The 13070-nt window shown below is 41.8% G+C and overlaps 1 protein-coding gene and 1 long non-coding RNA gene across 9 annotated transcripts in view; one reads left to right on the top strand and one right to left on the bottom strand.

Annotated features, from left to right (window-relative positions):
- LOC142823721 (uncharacterized) overlaps positions 1–10188 on the top strand; it is a 34190-nt gene extending 24002 nt beyond the window's left edge. The window contains exon 3 of the long non-coding RNA XR_012898872.1: positions 10032–10188. This is a non-coding gene — a long non-coding RNA (uncharacterized LOC142823721). The remainder of the gene's footprint in view (positions 1–10031) is intronic.
- ARHGAP6 (Rho GTPase activating protein 6) overlaps positions 1–13070 on the bottom strand; it is a 479589-nt gene that overhangs the window by 56649 nt on the left and 409870 nt on the right. For all 8 annotated transcript variants that reach the window (XM_075914907.1, XM_075914901.1, XM_075914913.1 and 5 more), the window contains exon 3: positions 8458–8529. In XM_075914907.1, the coding sequence (XP_075771022.1) occupies positions 8458–8529 (72 nt within the window). The remainder of the gene's footprint in view (positions 1–8457; positions 8530–13070) is intronic.

Genomic DNA, 13070 nt, shown 5'->3' with positions numbered 1-13070 from the left:
CAATACAATAAAAGCAAAATTTAGCTAACTTATTCATTGCATGATGGGTTCAGAATGTGGGAAGCGATTCCTGGCTGTGGCAGAGGTTCAGGGTGTGGAAGGGTGTGAGGGGACTGACTGGGTGTGCGGGCTCTGGGCTGGAACTGGGGATGATTGATTTAGGGTGAAAAGGGGGGCTAAGAGAGGAGGATGGGATGGGGTGCAACATATTGGTGAGAACTAAGGTGTGGGGGGGGCTCAAAGCTCATGAAAGGGGAGGAAGTGTGGGGTGCTTACCTTGGGCAGTTCCCATTTCATGGCACAGCAGGGCTGAGGAAGGCTCCCCACTTGCTATGCCCCCCCCCCCACCTCATGGAAGCAGTAGACACACAGGGGCAGGTGGCTCCATGTGCTGCCCTCACTTTCAGACACAACCCCCGCAGTTCCCATTGGCCGTAGGTCTCAGCCAATCAGAACTGTGAGGGCGGTGCCTGAGGACAAAGAAATCACACAGATGGAGTGCCTGATCCCCGTGCGTCTCCAGTCCAGTGGGGGCGGGGTCCCAGAAGCGTGCAAAACCTTCCTTCCCCCCACCCCTGCCAGCTGGATTAATGCAGATGCTTTAGGGCTGCAGCACAGGGCTCAAAGCTAATCAGGATCAGGAAAAGTAGACTCAATCACTTTGACCTCATCAGGAGATGAAGAAAAAGCCCATGGTTGTTGAGGAGGCCCCTCCTCGACCTCTTCCATAGGAGAGTCCTGAACACACTGTTCCCTCAGAACAGTCCCAGTAAGGGGTAAGGAAAGACAGTGGCCTTGTTGCAGATATTCCTGACACTTAGCCAATATAGAAAGGTGGAAAGAGAGTGGAGAGGCTCTAGAATCTGGAAAGAAGTCCCAAGAAGGCCAGTGAGATGGAAGTGGGACCCAGCTATGTGCAGGCCATTGGTCCTTCAAGTTCTAAGGCTTTGGCTGGTACAACTATGGGCAAGCTCCTCATTAAGGCTGCTGGGCATGCTTAGATCAAGACAGATATGATCCAATCTCAGAGTCTGATGAAAAATCTATTTCCTCAGACTGCAGAGGAATTGACCCCATCAGTATCAGAGAGACTGAACATAAGAAGAACATAAGACCATAAGAACGGCCGTACTGGGTAAGACCAAAGGTCCATCTAGCCCAGTATCCTGTCTACCGACTGTGGCCAGCACCAGGTGTCCCAGAGAGGGTGGACCGAAGACAATGATCAAGCGATTTGTCTCCTGCCATCCCTCTCCAGCCTCTGACAGACAGAGGCCATTTTATCGCCTGGCTAATAGCCTTTTATGGACCTAACCTCTATGAAATTATCTAGCTTCTCTTTAAACTCTATTGTAGTCCTAGCCTTCACAGCCTCCTCTGGCAAGGAGTTCCACAGGCTGACTACACGCTGTGTGAAGAACTTTCTTTTATTAGTTTTAAACCTGCTCCCCATTAATTTCATTTGGTGTCCTCTAGTTCTTCTATTTAGGGAACTAATCAATAACTTTTCTTTATCGGCCCACTCCACACCACTCATGATTTTATATACCTCTATCATATCCCCCCTCAGTCTCCTCTTTTCTAAACTGAAAAGTCCCAGTCGCTTTAACCTCTCCTCATATGGGACCCGTTCCAAACCCCTAATCATTTTAGCAAAGCCCTTTTCTGAACCCTTTCCAAGGCCAAAATATCTTTTTTGAGGTGAGGAGACCACATCTGTACACAGTATAGTATTCAAGATGTGGGCGTACCATAGTTTTATACAGGGCAGTAAGATATTCTGGGTCTTATTTTCTATCCCTTTCCTAATAATTCCTAGCATCCTATTTGCCTTTTTGACCGCCGCTGCACACTGTGTGGAAGTTTTCAGAGAACTGTCCACGATAACTCCAAGATCTCTTTCCTGATTTGTCGTAGCCAAATTAGTCCCCATCATACTGTACCTATAGTTGGGGTTATTTTTCCCAATGTGCATTACTTTACACTTATCCACATTAAATTTCATTTGCCATTTTGTTGCCCAATCACTCAGTTTGGTGAGATCTTCTTGGAGTCCCTCACAGTCTGCCTCTGTCTTGACTATCCTAAACAGTTTTGTATCATCTGCAAACTTTACTACCTCACTGCTTACCCCTTTCTCCAGATCATTTATGAATAAGTTGAAAAGGATTGGTCCCAGGACTGACCCTTGGGGGACACCACTAGTTACCCCTCTCCAATCTGAAAATTTACCATTTATTCCTACCCTTTGTTTCCTGTCTTTTAACCAGTTCTCAATCCAAGAAAGGACCTTCCCTCTTATCCCATGGCCATGTAATTTACACAAGAGCCTTTGGTGAGGGTCCTTGTCAAAGGCTTTCTGAAAATCTAAGTATACTATATCTACTGGATCCCCCTTGTCTGCATGTTTGTTAAACCCTTCAAAGAACTCTAACAGATTAGTAAAACAGGATTTCCCTTTACAGAAACCATGTTGACTTTTGTCCAACAAATTATGTTCTTCTACATGCTTCACAATTTTATTCTTTACTATTGTTACGACTAATTTGCCCGGTACTGAAGTTAGACTTACCGGTCTGTAATTGCCAGGATTGCCTCTACAGCTCTTTTTAAATATTGGTGTCACGTTGGCTACCTTCCAGTCATTAGGTACGGAAGCAGATTTAAAGGATAGGTTACAAACCACAGATAATAGCTCAGCAATTTCCCATTTGAGTTCTTTTAGAACCCTTGGATGAATGCCATCCGGTCCCGGAGATTTGTTAATATTAAGTTTTTCTATTTGTTCCAAAACCTCCTCTAATGACACGTCAGTCCAGGACAGTTCCTCAGATTCATCACCCACAAAGGACGGTGCAGATTCAGGAATCTCCCCAACGTCCTCATCAATGAAGACTGAAGAAAAGAAATTATTTAGTTTCTCCGCAATGGCTTTATCGTCCTTGATTGCTCCTTTTATAGCTCGATCATCTAGGGGACCCACAGGTTTTTTAGCAGGCTTCCTGCTTCTAATGTACTTAAAAAACATTTTGTTATTTCTTTTTGAGTTTTTGGCTAGCTCTTCTTCAAAATCTTTTTTTGCTTTTCTTATTACATTTTTACACTTGATTTGCCAGTGTTTATGTTCTTTTCTATTTATCTCACTAGGATTGGACTTCCACTTCTTAAAAGATACCTTTTTGTCCCTCACTGCTTCTTTTACATGGTGGTTAAGCCACGGTGACTCTTTTTTAAGTCTCTTGCTATGTTTTTTAATTTGGGGTATACATTTAAGTTGGGCCTCTATTATGGTGTCTTTGAAAAGTTTCCATGCAGCTTTCAGGGATTTGGCTCTAGTCACTGTGCCTTTTAATTTCTGTTTAACTAACCTTCTCATTTTTGTGTAATTCCCCTTTTTGAAATTATATGCCAGGGTGCTGGACTGCTGAGGTGTTCTTCCCACCACAGGAATGTTGAATTTTATTATATTATGGTCACTATTCCCAAGCAGTCCTGTAACGGTTATATCCTGGACCTGATCCTGCACTCCACTCAGGACTAAATCGAGAATTGCCTCTCCCCTTGTGGGTTCCTGCACCAGCTGCTCCAAGAAGCAGTCATTTAAGCCATTGAGAAATTTTATCTCTGCTTCTCTTCCTGAGGTGACATGTATGCAGTCAATATGGGGGTAATTAAAATCCCCCATTATTATAGAGTTCTTTATTTTGGTAGCCTCTCTAATCTCCCTTAGCATTTCAATGTCAGTATCGCTGATCTGGTCAGGTGGTTGGTAATATATCCCTACTGCTAATTTCTTATTATTGGAGCACGGAATTACTATCCATAGCGATTCTATTGAATATGTTGATTCACTTAATATTTTTATTTCGTTTGATTCTACATTATCTTTCACATACAGTGCCACTCCACCACTCACCCAGCCTGCTCTATCCTTTCTATATATTTTATATCCCGGGATGATTGTGTCCCACAGATTTTCCTGATTCCACCAGGTTTCAGTGATGCCACTTATGTCAATCTCCTCATTTAATATGAGGTACTCTAGTTCACCCATCTTATTAGTCAGACTCCTAGCATTTGTGTACAAGCACTTTAAAAATGTGCCACTGCCCTTCCCTGATGCATTGGATTCTTTTGTATGCGGTTGTTTGTCTGCTCTGGCCCATGGTTTGCCCTCTCCCCTCCTTTCTTTCTGACTACAGCTTAGAGAATCTCTATCAAAGTCTCCCTCCGATTTACGTACATCTCCGCACCAATCGGCTTTCCCCCATCTCTTAGTTTAAAAACTGCTCTACTGCCTTTTTAATGTTTAGTGCAGACTGGCACTGAGTCTGGAGATGATGGTACTAGCAAGATCATCACTGGCTTCCCTCTAGATGGCACCCCATAGAGAGGAGGCACAACTCTAGAAGCCACCAGTACCAAATGATGTTCAAGGGCTGAAGTCAGGACCATGGGAGCATGCACTTACAATCTTGATACTGGACAAGATTCTTGAACAACAGGAGAAGCTGGCACTATCTGGTTAAACAACTCGCTGGTTGCCTGGAAGCCTGGGGTACAGAGAGCACCAGAAAGGTCTCCTAAGTGTACAGTACAGGTCATCCTCACTACAAGTCCAAGATACATTCCAAAAACCTTGGACTTATAGCGGAACAACTTAAATCGAAGATTTTTTTCCTGCGGCTGACTTCCATTTGCACACATTGGAGTTTAGGGGGTTGCGCAATTTAAGAGCGGAGAATGGGAGGATTTATAACACATCAGAATTCCTACAAGCATCAACTTTAGTGCAGAACGGATGTATATCAGGGTGACTTATAGCGGAGACATCCTGTTACCAAAAGATGCACTGGTACTTCTGGGACTGGTCTCAGTGAGCCTTTCCCAGGCTAGAATCAGCAATTTTTCCTGGCTTATAGACTATTTCTGGGGATGTCTCCTTTTGGAATGTACCTTCAAGTCCATGCCTCCACTCATTGCCTTCACTGGAGACTTCAAAGTCCTGATACCAAGACTTTGGGAAACTTATGTGGTCACTTCTTAGGTACTGGCAACGAGAATGTGCCTCAAAATTCAGAACAGAAGGAGCATTCTTAACCAACTCATGCTTCCTCGGTTCCCATTCTGAGTAGGAAGGTTCTGACGGTGGGAGAAGCACAGACTGCTTGAACAGGTACTGTAGCCTAGCAGCCCTATCCATTTTAAATAGGGCTTTGGACCCTCTACAAATGTCACACTTGTTACTAGCATGCACCTCTGCCAGACACTGATCGAAGCTGGGGTGCTGGCTTCTTATGAGTGTGGCCAAGTTTCCCGTGGCCCCATAAAGTTCGTTCACAGCCAACAGTCCTGGCTCTCAGTGTATTGTGCTGTTATTTAGCTCTAATTTACCCCTAAATGTCCTTTAAGAGCCCAGTAAGCAGTGGAAGTGATGGTAATGCTGATGAACAATATTTACCTTTCCTGGTTCAGCAAATTCTCTAGTTTGGCACCAGTCAGCTCCTGAGGGTGCCAGACTAGAGAGGTTCAACCTGTATATACACTATAAGAGGGAAGACTTAGATATACAGGTCAAAACTCTGACAACTGTCACTGATGGTAGGAAGGAACAGAGGGAGGTTGGGGTCAGTGGGGAACTTTTTATATGCATGCTGTAGTGCCAGGGACCAGAGGACACTTATGCTTCCCTGATGGATACTGCTAAGGGAAAATCTCTGTCACCTGTGCATGACATGTGCATAATCCTACAGTGAAATGGATATACAGCTCATTTGAAGAAGAATTAAATGCAAGTATTGGAGGGCTGGAAGCAACGTGAAACACTGGTTTCATTGAAGTCAATGGTAAAACTCCTACTGAAGATTTCACCTAAGGTATTCTCAGTGAGGGATCTGCAACTGGAACGTTGTTAGCTGGTCTGAGTTCATTGACCTGCAAAGCATGATTTAAGGCTGTTTTATTTAGTTATCCTTTTTCTGTAGGAAAGACTTTTTTTTTAAATGAGGAAATCCTTAAGTTCTTAGCTGCCATAAGAACAAAAGTGACACTATGTGGTTTTTTAAATTACTCATATGCTTAGAAAACACAAAAGACATTATTTTAGAAATTTAATAAAATGAAACACAACTAGGCACTGATGAGGCCTGGAACAAAACTATTTCTGAGACACTATAATGAAAAAAACCTTTTTTTATATTTATTATGGAGCTCTTCTCTCCATAGAATAAGCCAAGGCATACTGACAGCAGTGAAGTGAATTATTACTGAGGCAACCTAAGTGTAAACAGTAAGAACTACTTTTAAATTAACAGAAAATGAGTGGAAAATAAACATGGAAGAAGGTTTCCAGAATTTTTGGCAGGAAAGACAAGTCAAATATCTATTCGCACTGGGTTTTTTTCCTCTAGAAATAATCAGCAATTCCCTTAGTCAAAAACAAACAAAAAAAATCTACCAGATACATCCTCTTTGGGGTTCACAAGGCTGAACAAACCAACTTTAAAAGTTTCATGGTTCATCACTAGTGCTTTTTGAAAGCATAAAAAATTAAAATAAAACAAAATGATCATACCATTTCCAGAGACTAAAACTCCCATCATGATGTCACTATACACATATCTTCTCTAGTTAGTATTCAAGGAAACTACCTCACTCTATGTTTTTAAGAGCGGGTTGAAAGAGAGGGAATGAAGAATCAGCTGATAAAATCTTGCAGGAGAAATCCATTCCAGGAAACATCTATCTCTACAAAGCAAGGGTGCAGAGTCAAAGAATGGGTGCTTAAACTTTAAAGTAATGCCTATATAAATAGAGACAGGTGAAAGGTAGGATTGACAGGTGTCTGATTTTGAACTGGACAGTCCAGTATTTGAGCTTTCTGCTCGGGAAACAAATTGAGAAAATATAAATGTCCGATATTTTCTAAATAAGATATAATGTAGATTGTGATGTAATGTTAAATGTGTCCAGTATTTTTGTTGAAACCATTTGGTAACCCTAGTGAAAGGTTCCGTTTCTCCTGTTTTCAAAAACAGAAGTGAATTTGTAAGGGAACAGAATCTTGCTCTGAGCAAGCTAGGGAATTCTGACAATTTCCCAGTCAGATCAACACTGACATTTTATTATTCCCCCAGACTCTGCACACTCACTGTCAGCAGCAAAATAGAATGTTTGGAAAATATGCAGGGACAAACACAGACAACAAGATGGATGAGCACAGTGACTATAAATACAAGGAGGTAGAGAACAGAAGTACAATGACACTGGTAGAAACTGAAAACACTGACTATAATATGTGGGTAGGAGCATTTGCTCTAATGTTTAGTTTTTCACATCCGGCAAGATTTGTTGTTTCCTTCAGTGATGAGTCACTCAAAGCAGTAAAAACAAACAAAAGAAAGGTACTTAATTTTTGAGCCTTTTCCCTTTTAATTAAATGGTGACAGATGTAGCCGTCAAGAACAACAAAACACTGATATAAATCTGACTAAAGAACATTCAGGGTTTCTGGGCACAGTAGAGGGGACAGGAGCAGAATGCTGATGGGTGTCTAGTCAGGGGGAGGAGGCAGGAACAGGGTGCTAGTGGGTGTCTGGCCAGGGGGCAGAGGGCAAGAACAGCTCGGCCAGTACTTGGGGGTCTCCAGGGAAGAGTATATCTTGGGAAGGAGCTGCATGCAGCGCTGGAAGGAGAGCACAAGCGGCTCCTTTAAGAAATCCAGCCACTCTGCTTCCATCCTAACCTCCCTCACCCGCCCACCTCCCTGGGTCACGGGAAAAGAAAGGCAAGACAAGAAAGCACATTGCTGTGGGGAGGGGAGGAGCAGTGTGCTTCCTGAGAAGCCAGATCTAGCGCGGAGTTGCAGGACTTCTCCTCGTTCCCCGCTGCAGGAAACTGGCTTTGGCTCCAATTTTGCAAGGGCAGGAGGCAGTAGCGCCAGCACAGGCTCCTCGTTGAAGGTGGGGGGGAGAACAAGGGAGAGCTGAGAACACTGCGTCAAAATCGACGGGCTGTGCCTCCGTGATCAAACAGTCGATCGTGATCAACTGGATGGTGACCACTGATCTACAAGCACAAAATGGTGAGGGCAACTTTAGAGGCTGGTTTGAGGTGTCCTCAAAAATTAGGCCATATATGTGTCAGCCTGAAATTACTTGGAGCTGACTGTACAATAGCAATGACAGATGACCATGTTTTAAACAATAACAACTTCTGTTTGCTATTAAAAAAAGATTGCTTGCGTAACAAAAGTTTATTATACAGTGCAGCTAAATTATAGCAGTGACCAAAAAAAAACCAATATAAAATATAGTATTTTTTCCATTGGGCAGATGACTAGGTAATGTATTAGTTGAGGTAACAGTCTTATTGCAGAAGAGACACATTTCAGTCTACAAATTTCATAAAAATGTACAGTTATTATGTAAATATGTACTTCTTTAATCTTCACTGTACCTTTGTCTCTGTTTTTTTCCTTCCCTAATGAGTCCAGTTTCTTTCTTAAGGATTTTTTCCTCTTTTGTCCATCTATAAGAGAAAGAATAAGAAATGTGTGAGGAGGAATGGTTAAAATAGTGCTATTCACAAACTCCAATATATAGTGTTAAATTGCCAATGGCACATGAGTGGACGTACTGAGAGAGGAAAGGAGAGTCCTACCAAATTCACGGTCTAGTCTGGTATTGCCATCCTTACTTCCGCATTGGCTGCCTTCAGCACTGAGCCCTCGGTCAGCAGCTGCCCCTCTCTGACCATCTAGCTCTGAAGGCAGCAAAGTATTTGGCATAGGGGTATTGCTACCTACTTCTCTGCTGTTGCTGGTGGGGCACTGCCTCCAAAGCTAGGTGGCTGGCCAACAGCCACCACTGTTCAGCTGCGCAGCTCTGTGTGTAAGTCTGATAAATGCTAGTGACAGTCACAATCCTTGAGTTCAGAAGAGAACTGAGACTGTTTTTGTTCTATGCTCCTACGAGGCCTCTATAGTGGAGGTGGGACATAGTATGCACGTCCACTCACACACCAATTTGCACAGTGGAAGGATCTCAAATGATACATAAATATTCAGTGCTAGTCAAGTGGAAAGCAGATTTTACAGTCCTACTATTTATGCCTCACCTATTATCATGGGGCTACATTTCGGTTATGCAGCTAATATTCTAGGATGGGTGGGGAGGAGAAAAACAAGACTCAAGAATTCTGATTGTTATGTCAGATTGTTGCTAATTGACCAACTTAAAAAACCTGATTCCTCGTATAACAAGCTTTGAGCCTGCGCATGGCATGTTCAGAGCAGTTCCAATGGATACAAACTTTAGAAGAACAATTGTTTTAATATAGAATACTTTTAAAAAATTTACCACTGAAACTTTCATGTAGCAGGGTAGACAGGTGTCTTCTTGACTCAACTATTTCAAAAGGCTGGCTACTATTATTTCCTGAATAATTTCTGTTTATAATGAAAAAGCAATACAAATAACATAATATTTATAAACTCAATATTCTAGGTTATGTGCCTGCTTTAGCATGTCACTTTTTGTTCTCTAATATGAAAGACATATAATAGATCTTGAATGTATGCGCTAATGATTAATGCATGTTTATTCTGAACATGATGTTTTTGTAATACTGCTACTTAATATTTGATAGCAAGTGCAACAAATATTGCCTCAGCATGTTTTCTTACACAAAGCAATTTTACAAACTGGCTTTATGATTAAGATTGCTCAACCAACATGTTACCACATAACAGTATTAGTTATACTTTCTACTATTAGTTAGAGCTATTTTTATACACTTTCAAATATGTCTGAATACTGTCCCTTTTAAAAAAATAACACATTTTAGAATAAAATGTCAAATTCTGCTCTCAATTATGCTAGTGTAAATGAAAAATAATTCAACACAAGATCAGAATTTGGCTCAGATTTCGAGAGTTTCTCCATATGTATTTCTTTTGTAAATGTCTACATTAGTTTTTCTTATCTTTACATTTTAGACATTAAACCTTTCTCTCTGTTATAACATTGCAGACTATCAAAAGACCCACTCCCTGCCCAAATAACATTTTGAAAAGGACCATGTTTGCAGCAATGCTATTTTACTTCCAATACGTTCAACTGAGAGCAGTCAAGCACTGACTTAAGAAATATGGGCAATATTCTCCAAAATGCACAAGTAATACCTGTCGTACACAAAAATCAAGATTGAACACTTGCCAATGTATGTTTGCATGCAAAGCCCCTATTTACAGAAGAGTGTGCATTAGCTTCTATTTTTGTGCATATCTCTTTGCAAGCTGGGATTCTGAGTAAAAGTTATCAGGACCAGAGGAGGAGTCTGAAGCAGAAAAAAGGACCAACTTAAGGGGAGGAGGGAAAAAGAGCAGAATCCTGCATCCTTGGAAAACAGAAAGAAATCTTAAAATATAATGGGCAATGTTGACCACTGGTCCATATCTTTCCTTTGAATCTCAGCTTTGAGTTGATGGTGAACATAAAGGAAAACCAATTAAATTTAAAACAAGTGGTGGGAGAACACCCAGGAAATGCCACCAAAGCCCTCTACAGACCCTGTACCCAAGAACTAACTTCCTTTAGATCTAGTGACACAGTCGACATTTTCAACGACAGCGCTGATCAATCAATGCACAACGGAAGGAACACTTCGAAAACCTCCTGAATAGTAATTCCAACGTGGATAAAAATATCTTTGATTTTATCCCTCAACGTCTTGACCAGGATAACTTTAGAAATCCATCAGCACTCAACAAGATAAAGAAAGCCATCAAACAGGTGAAGAACAATAAGGCATCTAGAGCTGACAGAATCATTGTCAAAATCTTCAAACAAGGAGACAAATTGGCTTGCCAGGCTCAAGATTTGAAATTCAGAACAATCCCAGACAATTTTTGGGATGTCATGAATGTGACCATCTTCATGAAAGGAGACAAACCAGATTGGAAACTAGAGAGAATTAACCCTGTTATCCACCTCCAGAGAGATCCTTGCCAAAATTTGCCTCAACTGGCAGTTCTGTATTGCTGAATACAGAATCACAATGTTGATTCAGACCATCCTTGGGTACCATCAACATGATCTTCACTGCCAGACAAATGACTCCTAAAGCAGGCTGTGTTCTTACAAGTGAGTCAAACCAGTGGATGAGAAGAGAGCAAAAAAGTACTTCAAAGGTACCTTCAAAGCCAACATAAGACAGTGCAACAAGAACATAACTGACAGGAAATCCAAGCCCTCATCTGACAGAAACAGAGAAAGCTCTTAAGGAAAGAATCCCAACATTTTGACACACAACAAAGATAACAAGAAAAGGAAAAATAGGAAAAGAGGAAATTATGTGCTGGAGCCCGGCTCAATAATCTAGATATTCTCCATCCATCCGGAAATATCTATCCTATCTGTAATAAGATCTGTGGATCTCAGAATGGTTATTGGATATCTGCACATAAAAAGTGGATATCTGCAATTTTGCAGGGTTCTAGATATGACATTTGTATCTGCATCCGTATCTGTATCTCCTTGGACTCGCAGGGCTCTACCAATGAACATGTACAATAGCTGAGGATCTCCCTTCAAGGCTGGAAAATTAAGTGTGAAGATTTGAGATGGATGGAAAACTAAGATACCCGATAATCTTATTGAAGAAAGTGATCCAAGTAACAAGTAACTCTGTCTAGCCCCAGGGGATGGAGAATCATTTCTCCCACTAGACACATGATTAAATCAAATCATTTCATATGTAAATGTTTTTGTAGTATTTTCTGATCAATTCATTTTGGTTATGTCAGGCATAAGATACAGTAAACTTCTGATAATCCGGCACCTTTAGGACCCAGCGGGTGCTGGATTATCAGATATGCCAGACTATCGGAAGGGGGGGCTATGAGGGATTTGGGATAGGGTGGGGGGATGCCACTCCAGACCCCTCATAGCCCCCCCCCCCGATAGTCCGGCTCTGCCCCAGGTGTCCGGATTCAGCCCTGATGGTCAGTTTCAACAGCGGCTGAATCAGGGCCACCTGCGGGAGAGCAGCTCTGCCCCAGGTTTCCTGGAATCAGCCGCTGGTCAGTTTCAGCAGCGGCTGAATAGGGACGCCTGAGGCAGAGCAGCTGGGGTGCTGCCAGGTTGGTCCCATAGCACCGCCACTAGGTGCTGCAGGACCAACCCGGCAGCACTCTGGCTGCTTTGCTCCAGGCGTCCCCAAGAGCAGCTGGGGTGCTGCTAAGTTGGTCCCGCAGCCCCAAGGGGCAGCGCTATAGGACCAACCCGGCAGCACACCAGCTGTTCTGCCCCCGGCTTCCCCGATTCAGCTGCTGCTCAGTTTCAGCAGCGGCTGAACTGGGGAAGCCGGGCGCAGAGCAGCTCCAATTTTCTAGCTGCCCCAGCACTTCCGGGTTCCTGATGGTGCCGGACCATCAGGAGTGCCGGAGCATTGGATGCCGGACCAATGGAGTTTTACTGTATTTTGGAAATACTTGTAACTACTTAAGGACTCAGTACATTTAGGCAATTTTTAGAAATCTCAGCCTTAAAATTCTCCAATCCAGTAATAATAATAAATAACGTTTTGCATTTATATAGCACTTTATTAGCTGTTTAGTGCTTTGAGAATAGAATTAATCATCAAAGCATGCCCAAGAAATAGGTAAGTCTTATTATTTCCAAGCAAAATTTACTCATTCTCTTCACAGTAGTTCTTTGAAGATTAATTAACTAAAATTTGCATAATGCTTTGAAAGTAGTTGTGCTATCTACAGTGAAATGTGTTTTAGTATTCTCATCTGTGGTTAGAAGGTGCTTAAACCACAAAGCTAATCCTGTAACCACCAAGCTATTATCTAGCCTTCAGCACATATAATAAAATTTTATTTCTATGCTTTGTTTGTATATAATGTATTAATTAAAATGACTATTCCTTGTAAAAAGGTAAAGTAAAAGAATACTAGAACCACAAGGTAAAATACTTTAAAAAAATCAGAAAATGACAAAATAAAGTATGCCTTTTTAATTTTATTCCCATGTGCTTTTGCACTATTAGAGTAATAATTATAT

The sequence above is a fragment of the Pelodiscus sinensis genome, chromosome 1, assembly GCF_049634645.1.
Source record: "Pelodiscus sinensis isolate JC-2024 chromosome 1, ASM4963464v1, whole genome shotgun sequence".
Classification (NCBI taxonomy): Eukaryota; Metazoa; Chordata; order Testudines; family Trionychidae; genus Pelodiscus; species Pelodiscus sinensis.
The sequence above is the reverse complement of the archived record's forward strand: the minus strand, read 5'-3'. Positions and strand labels throughout refer to the sequence as shown.